The sequence below is a fragment of the Pristis pectinata genome, chromosome 28 (assembly GCF_009764475.1).
Source record: "Pristis pectinata isolate sPriPec2 chromosome 28, sPriPec2.1.pri, whole genome shotgun sequence".
Classification (NCBI taxonomy): Eukaryota; Metazoa; Chordata; class Chondrichthyes; order Rhinopristiformes; family Pristidae; genus Pristis; species Pristis pectinata.
Window position 1 is genome coordinate 925,987 of NC_067432.1, and position 17,740 is coordinate 943,726.

The window sequence follows — 17,740 nt, forward strand, 5'->3', positions numbered from 1 at the left end:
GTATTTTACAAGAATTGGTTTCAAATTTAAGATTCTAAATTTGCAAGCTTCAATCCATTAACCCTTGCTAATTAAAGTAACTGATTTCTCATTCAAGACCAAGTAAAGATCAGCTTTATCAATTCTATGTTATGGAAACCTTTCCGATGACAAACTTAAAGCCAGGAAAACTTGCTAGTTTACAGATATTGCTATGAATCAGATGACACTGCTAAATGTCTCTGTGCCTTCTTTTTGTGAACTTGGCAAAATTATCGTGTGCATTCTGGATTTAAATTCAAATGTTTAATTTACAAGTTTTAAAATTTAACAAGAGGTTTTCAGTACAGCATCAAAAGTTTTAGCCCAGCATCGCTTTAAAAAGACCAGTTGGACATTACTCACAGTGTGCCGAAGGGCCTGTTTCTATGCTGTACATCTCTATGGTTCTAATAGCTAAGCAAGGAAACGTTCAGAATTGCTGAAAAGCCAAGCATGGGTTGGAGGTACAAATCTGAGACATTCAAGAGGATATAGTAGTGTTACTGAACTGGGGAAACAGAAGGGAGCAGCGGGCCTTATAAGACATCCAAAACATAGCGAAAAGGGCAATAAAACCAAGGAGAGGCCCAAGCAATGCACCAACAGTGAAGTCACCTGCAACCAGCAGAGGTCCCGCAAAGTTACAGTGGTACAGGAGCTCAAACCTCTAAATTGGGTTTTGTTCCACAGGTCACTCAGAAGTCCTGTACAGTTCCCAATATTGATATGTTGACTTCGCAATTCGATAGCCTGCATGAAGGAATCGTCCAAATCTCTTTGCCCTTTTCTGTATTTTTCATGGGTTTCTTTACTGGATATGGTGGCTGAAGTTAACTCGCCTGCTTGCAGAGGTCCTTTCTTTTGAAACTGGTTCTCAAAGTCGTACATGGCACTTGGATTACATTCGGTGCTTCGGTCATTACTGCTATCAGTGTCTGTGCTACTCTCAGTATCAATGAATGCATGATTGAAATATCCTTCAGTCTCAAAGCAAGCTGCGGTGGGAGTGTGGCAACAGAAGCTGCAAGCGGGATGAGAAGGGCAGCAGCAAATTTCTTCAGGTAAAGCACAAACAACTTCACTATACTTACCAACAAAAGCCCCAAATTCAACAGAACTCCCGTCAGCATCTACACCAGTTTTAATTGAATCGACCGAATCTGGCACAAGCTCCAACTGGCTTGAGCCACTTGGCTGAGATGGGGTACTAACAAAAAATTTGGCGGATGGGGAGGAGAGATTAGGTATGCTATGGAACGACTGTCCTGGTTTCTGGTCATTGGTCAAAGACTGAGTTTTCCCAAGCCCAATATGGCTTCGATGTCGAAGTTCAGAGAAAGCTGCTGCTTTTGGTAATAAGGCACAGCCAGAGGAACCAGCCTCGTGAACATTCTGTTCATTCTGCTGGGAACCTGGAAGCAATTCCTGACCAAGTTTTCTGCCCAACAGCTCCTTTTGGGAAGAGTTAATGTATTCTTGAAAGAAACCATCGGCACAGATAGAATTGCCAGTGTTCATCCCTCGCTGAGGAAAAGAAGAGCCAAAGTATCTTCCAATGCTGTGCTTCTTCAATGAAGTTTTAAGTGGGACATCAGAAACATTCTCTCCCAGATTTTTTGAAATGCTGAGCTCACGAGTAATTTCGTTGTGCACCTCTGTGGCCTCAGAAGCTTTTTGAGCAGTCAGTGCTTTCAATGTATCCACTGTAAGAGCTGACAGGTCCTGCAGGTGCCCAATCTGACTGTCCAATGTTTGCAATGACCGCTTTATGTAATTTACTCGGTCACCTACTTCTTTTAATTGGATGGACATGTTTTCAACTCTAAAGAGAAACAGAAGCAGAAGAATCAACATCATTTCACACTGAACTAAACAACTGTGAAGATTATGAAATGTCTCAGATATACAAACTGCACTTATGTGGCACCATTTACTCAAAAATACCTCAATGTTTCAGAGGATTAATAAATGGACACCAAATCAAAAGGGCTGGTGTTAGAAGTGGGAGCAAAACTTGGTCAAAGAGGGTTTGAGAGGGTCTAAAAGCAGAGAAGTGGTGATGGTGGGGTGGAGATTGGTGGTGGTTCAGGCACAGAATTTGAGAGCCCTAGGCCTAGATGAGTGAAGGCACAAATGTGGCAAGCAGCAAGGGTTAGGCAAAGTCAAAGATTCAATGGAAAGCCTGGGAAGGGTGTGGATGCAGCTTCATGACAGGGGAAAGTCATGGAGATAAAGGTGGCCATGACCAAAGAATTCAAACACTGATACCTCCACTTCAAGTTAAATCAACAAGAACAAGAGCAGTAGGTGAGCAGGACAAGGTAGTGAGCAGAGCTGTGGATGACTGATTTACTGAGGGAGACAGTCTGCCAAGTGGAAGCTATCCAGGATAGCAATGGAACATTTGCACATTTATAATAAGCGAGGCACAGCTGTGGACAATGCTGCAGAAATGGAGGGAAGCTTGAAGTCTGTATCGATTATGATAGCTCCAATAATTTCTAGCAGAACATATTTGCTGTCTGGTTCAAACAAGCAGAGGCAGTGAGAGGGAATAAATCAGTGGTGAATTCCCAAAGTTTAACTGAAAAGAGTTATGTCTCCCTGATCTAAGGTTAAGAAGAGTACGTGGTTCTCCAAGATATGATTAGATTAATTGGGTAAATAGATCCCAAGCTTTCTTGTTCTCACTGCTACTCGACACTAGAAGTACAAACTACAGTGTCAGAAAATATTATCAGTTACATTCTCAGTATTATGTTTGCTGCTCATAACAGTATAAAAATGTACAACAAATGGGAATCATAACATACATCAAAACCTGATCTAGAATCTTTAAATGGTAAATAAAAATCAATTATGAAACCAAAATATCTTTGAACTATATGTTTCAACTTTTGTTACGATACCTTTGAGAAAACTGTTTCGTCGTACAAAGTGGGAAGATACAATTTAATTCAACAAGTTAAACTTTAGCTGGAGACAACTTTGAAAGTAGTTTGAACTGAACTACATTTCAACAATACCTCTTTAGTGTACTGCATGCTTTGACCATCAGATGAGCGGCCAGCTCATGCTGACTTGTGCCAGTGGTTAGGGTTAGAGCTACTATTGACTTTTGGCAATGAAACTAGTCCCAAACTAGTGCAGGCAAACTCCATGTCTTTCTAACATACTGCTCAACTCTGCCTGCAGTCCAATGCTGGGATTGTCTCGGTGGCCGGGTATAAAGGAGGAAGCACCTTTTAGACCTGGAGCCAGACCATACCTGGCTCATGATCCAAGAACCAATTTCAATAGTGATTGTTGAACAAAAGAATTGGGACAAAAGGGAAGATAAGTTATTTTAAATTTTATTTTCTTTCCATGTTTAAATATTGGGAAGTATACCTTTTTTTGATTGTCCACTTAAATTTTTAATAGTTTTTTTTATACAAGTCTGTGAACAATCAGGGCTATTTAAAACCTCTTGAAATCATTGAGAAATTTTACAGCTGGGAAAGCTTCACGCTCAGCATTGCTGGCCATCGGGGGTGCTATCATGCACTTTGTAGTACAAAGCCCTATCACCATTCAGGCCACACTGCTGGATTCCAGGGTGCAGAGAGACTGTGAGACAACTGGGAGGAAGAGGACCTGCCCAGATGTGAGTGTAGGGGCACTGCAAGCATGATCTAGGCTGGACCCAGAATGAGATACTGAGATGGTCCTAATCTCCGTCACTACGGCTACTAAAGAACCCAAGTAACTTGTACAGAGAATTTTTATATTCAACACCCAGCCACTGAATACCTCCAAATAGATTATTTAATCTTTTCTTGTCCTTGTAAGCAAAACGGCAGCTAAAGTTGCTAAGTTATTACTAACTGCAGGTTTGCTAGAATATTGATATGCTAGCTACACATTACCAATCTGATACAAAACTTCACTTTTAAAACTGCCATATATGGTTCTAAAAAACTAAATCCTACCTTTCAGAAGTCACTCGAATTCGTTCCTCACTACCTGAATGAAACCGATCCTCTTTCTCATGGAAATACTTATCCACACATTGCTCTTCAAAGTCATGCAACTTTTTCTGGTCATCCTCACTCACAAACAGTTCTGAAAGATACAAGGTAGAGCAATAAATGCAACTTGCTGAGACACATTTGGCAAAAGAAAGCATGCAAATCTAAGGGCTTATATTCATTAAGGACACACTAGGTTACAAGTTAATGGGCAGCAGTTTCAGTCATTCTGACAAAAGCAAAAGAGAACTATCGCCCTTCAGCCCAACTGGTCCATGCCAACCAAGATTCCCATCTAAGCTAGTACCATTTGCCTGCATTTCACCCATATCCCTCTAAACCTTTCCTATTCATGTACTTGTCCAAGTACCTTTTAAATGTTGTTAAATGGTGCTCTGGTTTCCTCCCACATTCCAAAGACGTACAGGTTAGGAGCTGTGGGCATGCTATGTTGGCACCAGAACAGTGGCGACACTTGCATGCTGCCCCTAGTACATTCTCAGTAATGCAAAAAGACTCATTTCACTGTGTTTCGATGTACATGTGACTAATAAATAAATATCATCTTAAATGTACTTGCCTCAACCCACTTCCTCTGGCAGTTCGTTCCATATACTGACCACCCTCTGGGTGAAAAAGTTGCCCCTCGGGTTCCTATTACATCTCTCCCCTCTCACCTTAAACCTATGCCTTCATGTTCTTGATTCCCCAACATCAAAAACCTGTACACCCTATCTATGCCCCTCATAATTTTTTATGTACTTCTGTAAGATCACCCTTCATTCTCCAATGCTCCAATGAAAAGAGTCCAACCTGCTCAAACTCTCTCCATAGCTCAGTCCCTCGAGTCCTGGCAACATCCTCATAAATCTCCTCTGCGCTCTTTCCAGCTTAATGGCATCTTTCCTATAGGAGGGTGACCAGAACTGAACACAATATTCCAAATGTGGCCTCACCAATGACTTGTACAAATACAACATAACATTCCAACTTTGATACTCAATGCCCTGACTGACAAAAGCCAGCATGCCAAAAGCCTTCTTCACCACCTTGTCTACCTGCGACACCACTTTCAGGGAACCATGTATTTGTACTCCTGGGTCCCTCTGTTCTACAACAGTCCCCAGGACCATACTGTTCACTGTGAAAGTCCTACCCTCATTTGTCTCCCAAAATGCAACATCTCACAGTTATCCGAATTAAACTCCATTTCGTTCCGCAGAACTGCAAATGTGAAAAGATCTATGAAAATATCAATTAAAAGGAAAACAATTCTGCAGTCAGGAGGTACTAAACAAAAGTAGTACAACCAACCTGGAGCATAGACAAAAGAGGGGAAAATATTTGAATAAGTCCCAACATTTGTATGTTATAAAATGTCAGATGTGGACTTGTAAAATATTTACTAAAATCAACTTTACTGAACAGAAATAATTATGATGGTAACGAGCATGAACAACTGTAGATCACAGGATAACGTTTTTAGCAACGAACATCCTGAAAACACTCCTTACTTGGCCCTCCTTGACCTCGGTCACGTTTCTTTCCTTGTCGGCAAAGGTGAGAGATCAACAAAGCAAAGTGGCTGAGGATGATGAGAGGTGGTGGCAGCACAGGTTTTTCATGATATGCCATGATAAAGTGGTACCGCTGGTATTTCCACACAATGTTTGAAATGGCCTTCACTTGGAAATACACATTGCTAAAAAGTAAAAAGAAAATTACTTCCACACTTTTGATTTTATTGGCTTTACTGTAAGCTGTGACCATTTAAACATGTTTAAATATATTTAGGCCATTTTGAAAAGCTTAATAGATGAAAATTGTTTTATCAAAAAAATTCAAAAGCATTATTGAGAGCTCAAATCTTATCAACTGAATAAATGTTAGTTTCCAGATCATCCTTCCAATCAAACATCTGATGTGTGCACCCCCCGCCTTCAGCTTCCTAGTTCTTGCTCTCCAAAATTCTTTCCGCACCCTAACACTGAGACCACACGGCTCAAACATGTTTGACCAAACACTAGGTTAACCCATCCAAACTCTCCTTGTTAGCTCAGTGCTAATTTTTCCCTCTTCAAAGCCTTACACGCATTAAAGAGTTGCTAAATAAAAACAAGCTGTTAAAAGGTATTTTACACTGCATTACAACATGTACAAGTTGCTTTCATTTCAAAAGTACAAGTAAAATTCCACTTTTGAAAGTGATGAGGGTTAACCAAAAACTTTGTGAAGAAAGGTTTCAGGGAGGCCTTAAAGAGAATTGGAAAATGAAAGGAATTAAGGGAAAGGGTTAGAGTGTGACCATGGCAGCTAATAAAGGCCATCAACAGCAGAGTGAGGAGAACATCTCGAACTGCACTGCATGTGTTGAACATTTGTTACTGGGCTTCTATGGGGACAAGGGTGTACTTACAATGAGACATGTAGATAGCTTCTATAATAAATGAAGGTATTTAAATTTATATAAAAGAGTGTGCACAAAGTTTCCCTTTTAAGGTACAGCTGAAAGCAGGAATTTACTTACTTGAAAAATGCAATGAGAAGATTCACCATGAGGATATACTGTACAAAGAGGTAGACTGCCTGTAAAAATGGCGTTATCCAATATCCAATGACACAGCGTTGCTTTGCACCATCTTCAGTATTATTGGCACAGGCTTTATGAAGAAAGGAAATGAAAGGGTTGTCTCATACAGATTCATAGGAGGCATAACATGTGCTTTCTTTACATAAAACCTATCCAAGGCAAATGGTTAAATGCTAATAGAGTGCTCCCTACTTTACAGCGTGGAAGCCCAATGGATCTGCAAAACAAAATGCAATATCCTGCAAAAACTGCCAGCTTCATCTGGGATTAACAATTGGCAATAACACATTCACATATGAACCAACAACACAGCACAACTTCTTTCTTAATTTAGATTCCCTTAGGTAGAACTAACAAGCAGAACTATAAACAGTATTAATCCCTGGATTATTACCTGATCAAGGTGCAAACTGACACAAGGTTAAACAGGGTTGAAAGTGTGACTGAAGAGATGGTGTGGGACAATAGTTTTCAATTCATGGAATAAAAACCAAGTGCTGGAAATAATCAGGTTAGCCAGTAAACATGGAAAAAAAAGTTTTCAGGTCAAAGACCCTTCATCAGAATTGTTTTCAATCTCCACAGATACTGCTCGAACTGCTGAGCGTCTATAGCACTTTCAGCATTAGCAGTTCATTTTATTTTGCAAAAATCAGTGCCCCATGAATCTTAACCCAGTCCTGATGCAGGGTTTCTACCTGAAACATCGACAATTCCTTTCCTCCCACAGATACTGCTCAACCTGCTGAGTTCTTCCAGCAGACCATTTGTTGCTCCAGATTCCAGCATCTGCAATCTTGTCTCTCCCCTCTGGCCCCATGAATTGTGCTGGGGAAAGAGGAAACTATTCCACTGGGCAGGCTTCATCTGAATCAGGACCAGTGTGCTGGCAAATTGAGTAACCAGGACTGTAGAGAAAGTTTTAAAATCTTGTTTACTTAGGGGGTGGGGTGGGGGTCTTGGAAGAGGCTTCAGGCTTGACAAGTGCAGTGTACTGATGTGGGTAATGATGAGCATAATATGACAGGAAGGGGCACATTGTATAATAGAAGCAATACTGCAGCAAATATGGTTAAAGTAGGTAAATTCAAAAACTGTCTAAATGTAAATAGTGGCAATGACATGGGTGTAAGATTAGGTAAGGCTGCAGACAGATCAGATGCCTCACAGCTCCAGTGAACCTGGGTTTGATTCAGACTTCTGGTGTTGTCTTTGTGGAGCTTGCATATTCTTGCTGTGATTGCATGTTCCCCTGGATGCTAAAGTTTCCTCCAACAACCCAGCCATGAGCTGGCTATTAGGTTAATTGGCTACTTAAATCACTCCTAGTGCAACAGCCTTGTAGGAGAATCAGAGGGATGAGAGAGAGAATAGGTCACAGGAGAATGGGATTGCTCTGAGAGACAGCATGGACTTAATGGGCCAAATGGCTCCTTCTACGTTGTGGGGAAATAGGAGAATAAAGTTGGGAAAACAAATTACTAGGTATAACAACTGATGAGCAAGAACAATGTGCATTTTTAACATAGAAATAAAGTTAAGGACTATTAGTACTAAGGAAATGATATAAAATCACAAACTGCTGTGCTCTATGGCCTGCCCTCTCCTGCTCTTAAACTCTAACGCAGCAACACTCAAGTTATGAAGGCACCAGAGACGGCAGGTGCTGGAATCTGGAGCAACAAACAATCTGCTGGAGGGACTGGAGACAGTAAGTGATTGGTGGACTGAGGATGGGTGAAGGTAATTGTTTGTTGCATATATCCACATTGTCAGACTACTGCAAGAAGGAGTTCAGCAATTCCTTGAGCTTATCATGAGTTGACATACATGAAACTTCCCTGCGATAAATTTATTTCAAGTTGTACCATACAGGTACAACTTGTGTGCTAAGCTCCTTAAATGCCAATGCTCTTGCTCAGTTCTGCACGTTATCCTTTGCTCTCTAAGTAGGATTTTTTGTCACATACTTAAATTACAATGGCTTTCATTGACTTGTTTGCCCTGGAAGGGACATCAGATCAGAATTAAATTCTGGAGAACATTCACCTGCTATCAGCACCTTCCTAAACAACTTAGACACCATATTTATTGTGCTCCCCTAACCTAAACCTTTGGAGAGATGAGAGACTTTGCATCAATTCTTTTACAAGAAAATTGGCACAAGGACCAATGAATTTTTTGTTGGAGAAAACAGATCAGCTTAATTGTCCTGGTTCTCAGGCTTTACAACACAAACATATGAACCACATTTGGCAAGGGTTATGTAGGCTAACAAAGCATTTTCATGCACTGGCTTGCCACCCCGGTCTCCACAGAACCTTCAAGTTAGATTACACAATGCTGAGTGGAGGTTATATAATGAATTACAAGATTTTGCCAGAATCATTCTAAATAGCACAACGATGCAGAAAGTTACTTACGATCAATTTCATATGCATATACTTCACCATAAATCATCCAATAAGGTTGAAAGACAATATCTTTCGCTAGTTCCCAGGATGGAGATTCATCTGGGTAAAGGATTGCTTTCCTTGGAACTCCAAAGCTCAGCAATACCACTGCCATAATTACCACAATATAAAACATGTTTGCCACCTGTAATTGAAGCAGTAAAACAAAGGTCAGAGCTCAAATGTCCAAGTTAAGAAACAGATGAATTGAAAACCAGAGGGATGAGAAAAACATGCATGCATAATAAAACACTTTCAAAGGGAATACATTTAGTGCCGGTTCTCGACCTGAAGTGTCAGATATCCTTTTGCCTCCACAGATGCTGCTCGACCTGCCTAGCTCCTCCAGCAGTTTTTTTGCTCCAGATTCCAGCATCTGCAGTCTCGTGTCTTCAGAATACATTTAATCAATTTAGTTGACAATTGTCAGATTTTCAATTGAATAAAAGCTTTTCTTCTCCTTTTCATGATATTCTTTCAAAATCTGCCAGACTTCTGTGCCACTCTCCAATAAGCAGCAATAGGTACAACTCTGTTCTGCCTTTTCCAAGTCCAATATCTAGCCATTAGCTAATAACTTCCTCAACTGAGAAAGAAAAGCAAATTCAAGTTTGGAAAAATCCACCTACTCCACTAAACCAAATGAAATCTCTAAGGTAAAGGAATTCTGACTTAAAAATTAAATTTTAGAAAGCATTAAGAAACTCCCTTTGGTCAAATGCCACAATTACACAACTCTTCTATAATACCTGCAAATTGGCCAGAAAAATAAACACACCTTCCATAAAAACATGATTATGGGGCAGTCAGTCATACAGTCCCCGTTCCTGCTCACCAATCACAAATATCATGGTTGATTTGATCTTGGATTGCAATTTTATGTTCCTACCCAATCCTCGGAAGCCTCAGTACCCTGCAGTCCCCAAATCAATCTCAATCTTGAAATTACTAAATGACTCAATATATACAGCTCTCAGCAGTACAAAATTCCAAAGATTCACAACCCAAAAGTTCATAATCTCTGTTGAAATAGGTGTCCCTTTACCTTGAAACCATGGGACCTTGTTTCAGATACTTGGCAGGGGAAACATCCTCACATCTAACCCTGCTAAGCCCCTTCAAAATCTTGCATGTTTCAATAAGATCACCTCACGCCTTCCTGAACACAGACCAATACTGATTACACTTTCTTCAAACACTCTCTCATCCCAGGAATCAACCTAATGTACCTTTTGTTCTACTGTCTCCAAGTCCTTTCTTAAAGACTACGAAGTACTCCTGGTATTTTCTTTCCAATGCCCTGTACAGTTATATCAAGATTTCTTTGACTTTGCAAAAGATCAACATTCCATTTGTTTTAATTGCTTGCTGTACTGACTAACTTTGTTTCTTGTATGACAACACATAAGTCTCTTTGAATACCAACATTTACTTGTTCAGACTGTTTAAATAATTTTTAAAAAAAATTTTCCTATCAAAGTACTTAACATTCCAGCTCCCCTGCATTAATCTTTTTTTCCTAATTCTTTAACCTGTCTACAGTCCTTTGCAGAATATCCTCCTCACAACCTATTTTCCAACTTACCTTCATATTATCCATTTAGGACATTATGAAAATATACTACAGCACAGCATTAAATGAACTAATGAATCTTATGGCAAACAAAGGTTCTATATCAATTTTATACTTCCATTATTAAAGCAATAGAACAAAAAGTCAAGCAAAGAAGGTGGTTAATTAGACTCATCACATTTGTATTGATTCCCACTATATTTTCTTTCTAATTTATTTGATTCAACAGAGGGAACTATTCAGTTTGCATATCTTATTCTGTCAGGAGACGCAAGAGACTGCAGATGCTGGAATCTGGAGCAACACACAAAATGCTGGAGGTAATCAGCAGGTCAGGAGGCATCTATGGGAGGGAAATGGACAGTTGATGTTTCAGGTCAAGACCCTTCACCTGAACTGAAGTGTAGTGGGTAGACAGCCAGTATAAAAAGGTGGAAGGAAGGGGTGGGAGCAAGAACTGGCAGGCGATGGATGGATCCAGGTGAGGGGGGGGGGCGGTGGGGGGAAGGGTGTGATAGGCAAATGGGGAGGGGGAGAGTGGGAATGGTGTCAGAAGCTGGGAGGTGATAGGTAGAAGTGTCAAAGGGCTGAAGGTGATAGGAGAGGAAGGTGAAGCATGAAGGGAGGGTGGATGGGGAGGGAAACCAGTTGGAGGAGTGTGGGTGAAGGGGGTTAGATGGATTAGGAGGAGAGAGAAAAGGGACAGAGGGGGAGCAGTTACCAGAAGCTGGAGAATTCGATGTTCATGCCGCCAGGTTGTAGACTACCTAAGCAGAATACGAGGTGCTGTTCCTCTAATTTGTGTTTAGCCTCAACCTGGCAGTGGAGGCAGATGACAGACATGCCAGTGCAGGAATGGGAAAGAGGAGAATTAAAATGGCTGGCCACCAGGAGAACCAGATGGCCACAGCGGATGGAGCGAAGGTGCTCGATGAAGCATTCACCCAATCTGCATCCAATCTCACTCACGTAGAGGAGGCTGCAATGGGAGTACTGGATGCAATAAATAACATTGGGGGATTCCAATGTGAAAGACTGCCTCACCTGGAAGGGATGTTTAGGGTCCTGGATGGTAGTGAGGGAGGAAGTGTAGGGGCAGAGGAGAGGGCCTAGAGGGTTGGGGGTGGGGAAGGTGGATTGGTGGGGAGGGATGAGCAGACGAGGGAGTCACAGAGAAAGTGATCCCTGCAGAAGGCAGAGAGGGGAGGGTAAGAGAAGATGTGGTTGGTGGTGGGATCCTGTTGTAGATGGCAGAAGTTGAGAAGTTCTGCCATATGCCTATCACTCCCCTCACCTGGATCCACCTATTTCTCCACCCCGTCTCTCCAATGTTTTATACTGGCTATGTCCCCTCTAGCTTTCATCCAGATGAAGGATCTCAACCCGAAACATCAATTGTTCATTTCCCTCCACAGATGCTGCCTGACCCACTGAATTCCTCCAGCGCTTTGTGTCATCCTTGCTCCTTAGAAAATGCTGTATTGTTCCACAACTGCACGACAATAGAAGCAGCATACTTTTACCCACTGATTTTATGTGAACTCAAGTCCTGACAAATAAAAGGAAAGCAGGATTTTCAAGGTGCAGCAATGCACAAATATGGAGACCATTGTATTAAAAATGTAAATATAACATCTGCAAGATTTCATTTCCTAGCAATCTCATACCTTTAAGTTTTCTATTACATCTCTTTGGCTCCATCTAATATAACATTTCCACAAAAAAAGTTCAGTTAACTACCTCCTTTAAATAAATTACAGATGAGAATTCTGTATCACTTCCTAGTGCAATTATTAAACCTCCTTAAGATGTTGTTAAAACACAAGTTTCCAGGTAATCCACTCACCATTTTACCTATCATTGTGACGTAGGGCCCTGCATGCTGATTGACTGCCAGGAAATCCAGAAGTCGTACATACCAGAATATAATATTGAGGCAATACATTGTTCTCCCAGCAATCCTCACTTGCCCACTTCCAAACCTCAGTCCAAAACCAACAAAAAACAAAACAATTGCAAGTGTGTCAGTGATGTTGAAATAGTCACTGAAATAGACTTTGATCTTCTGACTTATCTTTCCAGCTTCTGACATGAAGATCTAGAGAAAAACATAAAATACCATATAATCCCGCTGGCAAACCAAAGATGACAGGTTACACTCCAAGACTATTGTGCAATGCTAGATTTCTGCTACATGCAAACTACCTATTAAATCTTCTGAAGTTTGAAATTACTAAATCAAGCAAACCTCATGGAGCCTCTCTGATAACTTATGAGCAGAGGGGCTCCATGAGTGCAGGTCTGACAAAGGACCTTCAACCTGAAACCACAGATTCTGCCTGACCTGTTGAGTGTTTCCACCATTTTCTATTTCTGTTTCAGATTTCCTGCTTCTGGAGTACTTTGACTTTCATCAGCAGTGGATGCCAAGTAGATGAAGAAAGCAGTTGAAGGAGTAGGAAAAAGATCAGAGAAATGGTGCAAGAAACTATAAAGAGAGGTTTCAGAGGTGTGGAAATGAGTTTGAGGTTAAAGACTCTCTGATTGTGGTCCATCGCCATGAATGATGAACATGGGTTCAACACAGAAAAACCTCAAAGGGTAGGAAATGCACTGAATTTCATCTCTCCTATCTCTTCAGTGCTGGTGAACTAAAATAAGTGAGGGAGGATGGAGTTATGGATTGGGAGGGATTTTGTATGGAGGTGGTTCAGGCCAGAGTTAGTTAACAACTTATTGTTAGAGTTGGGGTAGGCAGCAAAGCCAAGGAACAGATGAATCCTGCTTCCACAATGTGAAGTGGATAAAGACTAGAACAGTAGAAACCGCAGCTTGGGGCTCAAAGGTACACAATTCAAACTGACTAAAACTCAGGGAGCCTTGGGGACACCGTGGTCCAACTCACTCAACTTTAGCTGATGTCTTCACTAAACAATTTAATGCAGAACATTTCACACATAACGCACACAATATTAAAGTGTGGATAGAAGATATTAAAAAAAGTATCCTATACCTCTCTAATTTTCTCTATGGCTAAGGTAAAAATGAAGGAAATCACAATCCATTCTTGCACCGATGGTAACTCCTGCATTCGTACCAGAACGACATATGTGTATAGCATGAGAAATCCCAAATAAGCCAACTGAAAGTAACAGAGAGACACATTAGCGTTTTAAATAGCAGTGGACTCCTCAAGCAGCAGTCCATACTTCAGGCACAGTACTACAACACGAAACACTGGAAATACTAAAGCATCTGTGGGAAGAGAAACAGAGTTAATGTTTCAGGCTGATAACCCTTTATCAGAACTAGAGAGAAGACAAATAAAGCTTGTTAAACTGCAGGGAGGGTGGAGGGATGTCTCTGATAGGGTAAAATAGAGGTGACCATGGGGATAAGCTGTAAAAAAGGTTATCTGGTCAAAGAGTGAATGGGAGCAGTTAGAGAGTGAGAATATGGACAAAAGAATGTTGGTGTTGTGAAATGCAGAGCAGGAAGATATGCCCGGTAGGTCAGGCTGGGCATGACCTCCACTCCTACAGGAAAAGACAACAAAAAGGGAAAAAAAAAACAAGCTGAGCCAATACCATAGATGGACAACTGATATAGACAGAGAAACCAAGTTACCCTATGTTGTAGAAATCAAACACAGAGTCCAGAAGGCTGCAACGTGCCCAGATGGAAGATAACACACTGTTCCTCAAGCTTGCATTGGACATCATCGTAACAGGACAGGAGGCCACAGTCCGATAGGTTGGAACAGCATAGAGAATTACAGTGGCAGGCAATGAGAATCTCAAGGTTCCTCTACGGTAACCGTTTTGTAGCTACTCTACAAAACGGTCACCCAATCTGCTTTTGGTTTCTCCAATGTAGAGAAGACCACAAGGGGACACTGAATGCACCATACTGAAAGTGCAAGTGAGTCATTGGTTTACCTGGAAAGATTGTTAGGGTCCCTGGATGTTGGGAAGGGAAGATTGAGCACAGCAAATCTGAGGAACAGCACCTCATCTTCCATCTGGGCACGTTGCAGCCTTCTGGACTCAATATTGAACTCTACAACTTTAGGTAACCTGATTTCTCTGTATCAATTAACGATCTATGATACTGGCTCAGCTTTTGATTTTTCTCCTTTTTCCTCTGAGAGTGGAGGTCACACCCCGTCTGACCTGATGGACATGTCTGCCTGCTCTGCAGTACAGAACTCCTACAATTTTTGTCGATGTTTTTGCTAACAACTCCCATTGACTCACTGACCAGTTAATCTTGTTTAAAGCTTATCCCTAGGATGACCCCAGTTTTACACTTTCAGAGACATCCCTCCTCTCCCGTAGCTTAACAAGCTTCTCTTGTCTATTTCCTGGTTCTGACCAAGGGTCTTCAACCTGAAATGTAAACTCTGCCTCTTCCTATAACATGTCTGACGTGCTGAGTATTTCCAGCATCTGCAGATTTTTTTTGATTTTCACAGTATTACAGCTATACAAAAACAAAATATCTGCCTAAATAAAAACATAAAATGGAAATATATTGCACAACAGGCAGCAATTCTTTTCCTATCTCCATAGGTAATGTTTCAGATGAAATACCTGCTTGCTCATATATTTCCAGCACTTTTGTTACTAGTCATATTTACACCATTTAAGCAGCATTCTAGGCTTAAAAATAATTTCACTTTGCCTCAACTTGCATGAAATTTCTTCACCTAACTGCTAGAAATCTAGTGCTCATTTCATTAAGAAGATACAATTCTGAGATTAATTGTGAATCATGAGGATGAAGACCATCAATAAACATGAAAATCAGAATACAGAAGTGATTTGTCTGGTGAACAATAAATTACACCAGACTATGCCACATCTAGAAAAGGGCCAACAAAAACTACAGATATGTAAAATGGCCCACAGCCTATTTTTGCAAATCCCATCTAGACTTTTCAAATAACCACTACTTAAGTTTTCTTTTGTTGTCAAATGATTAAGCTTACTCCTTTTGGCATACTGCAATTTGCTAATCCTCCATTTTTCTCATACGCTTCCACTTTTAGAGCACCTTCGAATTCTGTACTGAATAATCCATTGCAGTCTTACACTGTTAAGATGAAATTCTGAACAGAGCTGGTTACTCAGGATAACCTCATTTGGGACACATATTTAATAGGTGGCTCCATGGTTGGAAGGAATTACTATGAAGGCGACGAAGCAAAGTTCTAACTCACTGCAACATTTACAATCCTCTTTATGTGACTATTTCTTCTAGCAAGACCTTTTTCCCCAGAATACTTTTCATTTAAAAGGTCCTAGATCTCAAATCAGGATGTTCAGTTCCTCATTCAATTAAGGGAAACTGAAAATAATTGATTCTATAAAGCCTAGACCACCAACTTCCTTGTACAAGATTTAACATTGAGTGCATTTTCAAACAGAGGATTTTCTACTTTGCCACTTACTGTGTTAAACCAAAACTTTGCAATTGGTGCATGGTAGAAGGAGTAGAACTTTCTTGTGACAGGCAACCTCCTTGGTTTAGTCAGACTTGCATCTTCATGTTTCACTTCATGGTGGTCACAGATTCCTTCTTCTTTAAATACTTCCTGCAGAAGAAAATGGTTCCATACTATATCGCTAGATAAATTTGCTCTTTATGTACAAACCAGTGAGAGAAAAAATAAAGGCATACTGAAAACTGGTTTATTTTGAACAGATAAGAAACTTCAGTCTTAATTTACTTGCTTTTTGGACTTTATAATTCCTTACTTTAATCAGACTTATTGTTTCACTATGAGATCAAGCAAAACCCACATGACTTGAACGTACGATCACATACAAGAAGTGGAACTTCCGCTAATTATGATACCAAGTGATGGTTATGTGGACCTGTATCACCAAAACACCAAGGACAGACAAGTATACCCTTAAGCTTTTTTCAAAGGCCTTACAATATTTTGCGGGATTCACTGCACTAGACAAGGATTGTTTCTCAGCCATTTCCTCAGACTGAAGAAATGTTAACAAGGCCAACTTTACACAACTCTGTACGTATTAAAGGATAGATTAACCGTAAGTAACCATTCTATAATATCAGCTTCTAACCACGTAGATAAGCAGTGGATACAAACTCTATTAAACAAGGAACCTCATCCTTCAATAAGTTCTTTACCAGCATAGCAGTTAGCGTAATGCTTTACAGCGCCAGCGACCTGGGTTCAATTCCCACTGCTGCCTGTAAGGAGTTTGTACGTTCTCCCCATGTCTGCGTGCGTTTCCTCCGGGTGCTCCGATTTCCTCCCACATTCCAAAGACCTACAGGTTAGGAGCTCTGGGCATGCTATGTTGGCACCAGAAGAGTGACGACGCTTGCGGGCTGCCCCCAGAACACTCTATGCAAGAGATGTATTTCACTGTGTTTCGATGTACATGTGACTCATAGATAAATATCTTATCTAAATATCTTAACCTCTTTCATCAAAGCACTTACACCACTGGTTAGAGTTACTGAAAATTCTCCCACACTCACGCAGGATGTTCCTAGATGTTCCACTAGGAACATCAGTACTGCATAAACTGTTCTGATGCTAAAGTGTTATTGGAGAGTTCTTTGCATGGAGTAAACCCATTACAAGTAACTGATGATGCAACTGGTCTTTTCTCTTGCTGTAAAGTGTTACAGAAACTAGATAATACAATCTCAATATCCTCAAAATCCAGCTGATGGTTTGGACATGCCTTAGACAGAAACAAGAAATTTTGTCAAGATTTGTTTCTTCATCTTTTGGATTGAAATAGTAAGGAAAGCAGAAATCCATCAGGTCACATTCACAACTTCATCAAACACCAAAACACACAGGATTATCTTTGAGGACTGATCAGAATTGTCCACAGTGAAAGCATACAGAGAATAATTTTTTCTGACTCTTTTTGTTGGTCACAAAAATGACCATTTCACATTTGTTGTGCTTCTCAATCGCTGTCAGAGCTATCCTTCTGTGTGCCGCTCCCCTCCTACCCTTCCACTTCCCACTCCTATTTCTATTTTGTGTCTTCCCCTAGTAAAAGCTCTCAGCTAATTCAGTGACATTTTCAAAAACTCA

The 17,740-nt window shown here is 40.6% G+C and overlaps 1 protein-coding gene across 2 annotated transcripts in view; it reads right to left on the minus strand.

Moving 5' to 3' along the window:
* trpm7 (transient receptor potential cation channel, subfamily M, member 7) overlaps positions 1-17,740 on the minus strand; it is a 129,980-nt gene that overhangs the window by 34,480 nt on the left and 77,760 nt on the right. For both annotated transcript variants that reach the window (XM_052040191.1, XM_052040190.1), the window contains 8 exons: positions 16,100-16,243; positions 13,661-13,789; positions 12,494-12,745; positions 9,045-9,219; positions 6,559-6,691; positions 5,546-5,733; positions 3,993-4,125; positions 1,113-1,843 (listed from right to left, as the gene is read on the minus strand). In XM_052040191.1, coding sequence (XP_051896151.1) covers positions 1,113-1,843; positions 3,993-4,125; positions 5,546-5,733; positions 6,559-6,691; positions 9,045-9,219; positions 12,494-12,745; positions 13,661-13,789; positions 16,100-16,243 — 1,885 coding nt within the window. The remainder of the gene's footprint in view (positions 1-1,112; positions 1,844-3,992; positions 4,126-5,545; positions 5,734-6,558; positions 6,692-9,044; positions 9,220-12,493; positions 12,746-13,660; positions 13,790-16,099; positions 16,244-17,740) is intronic.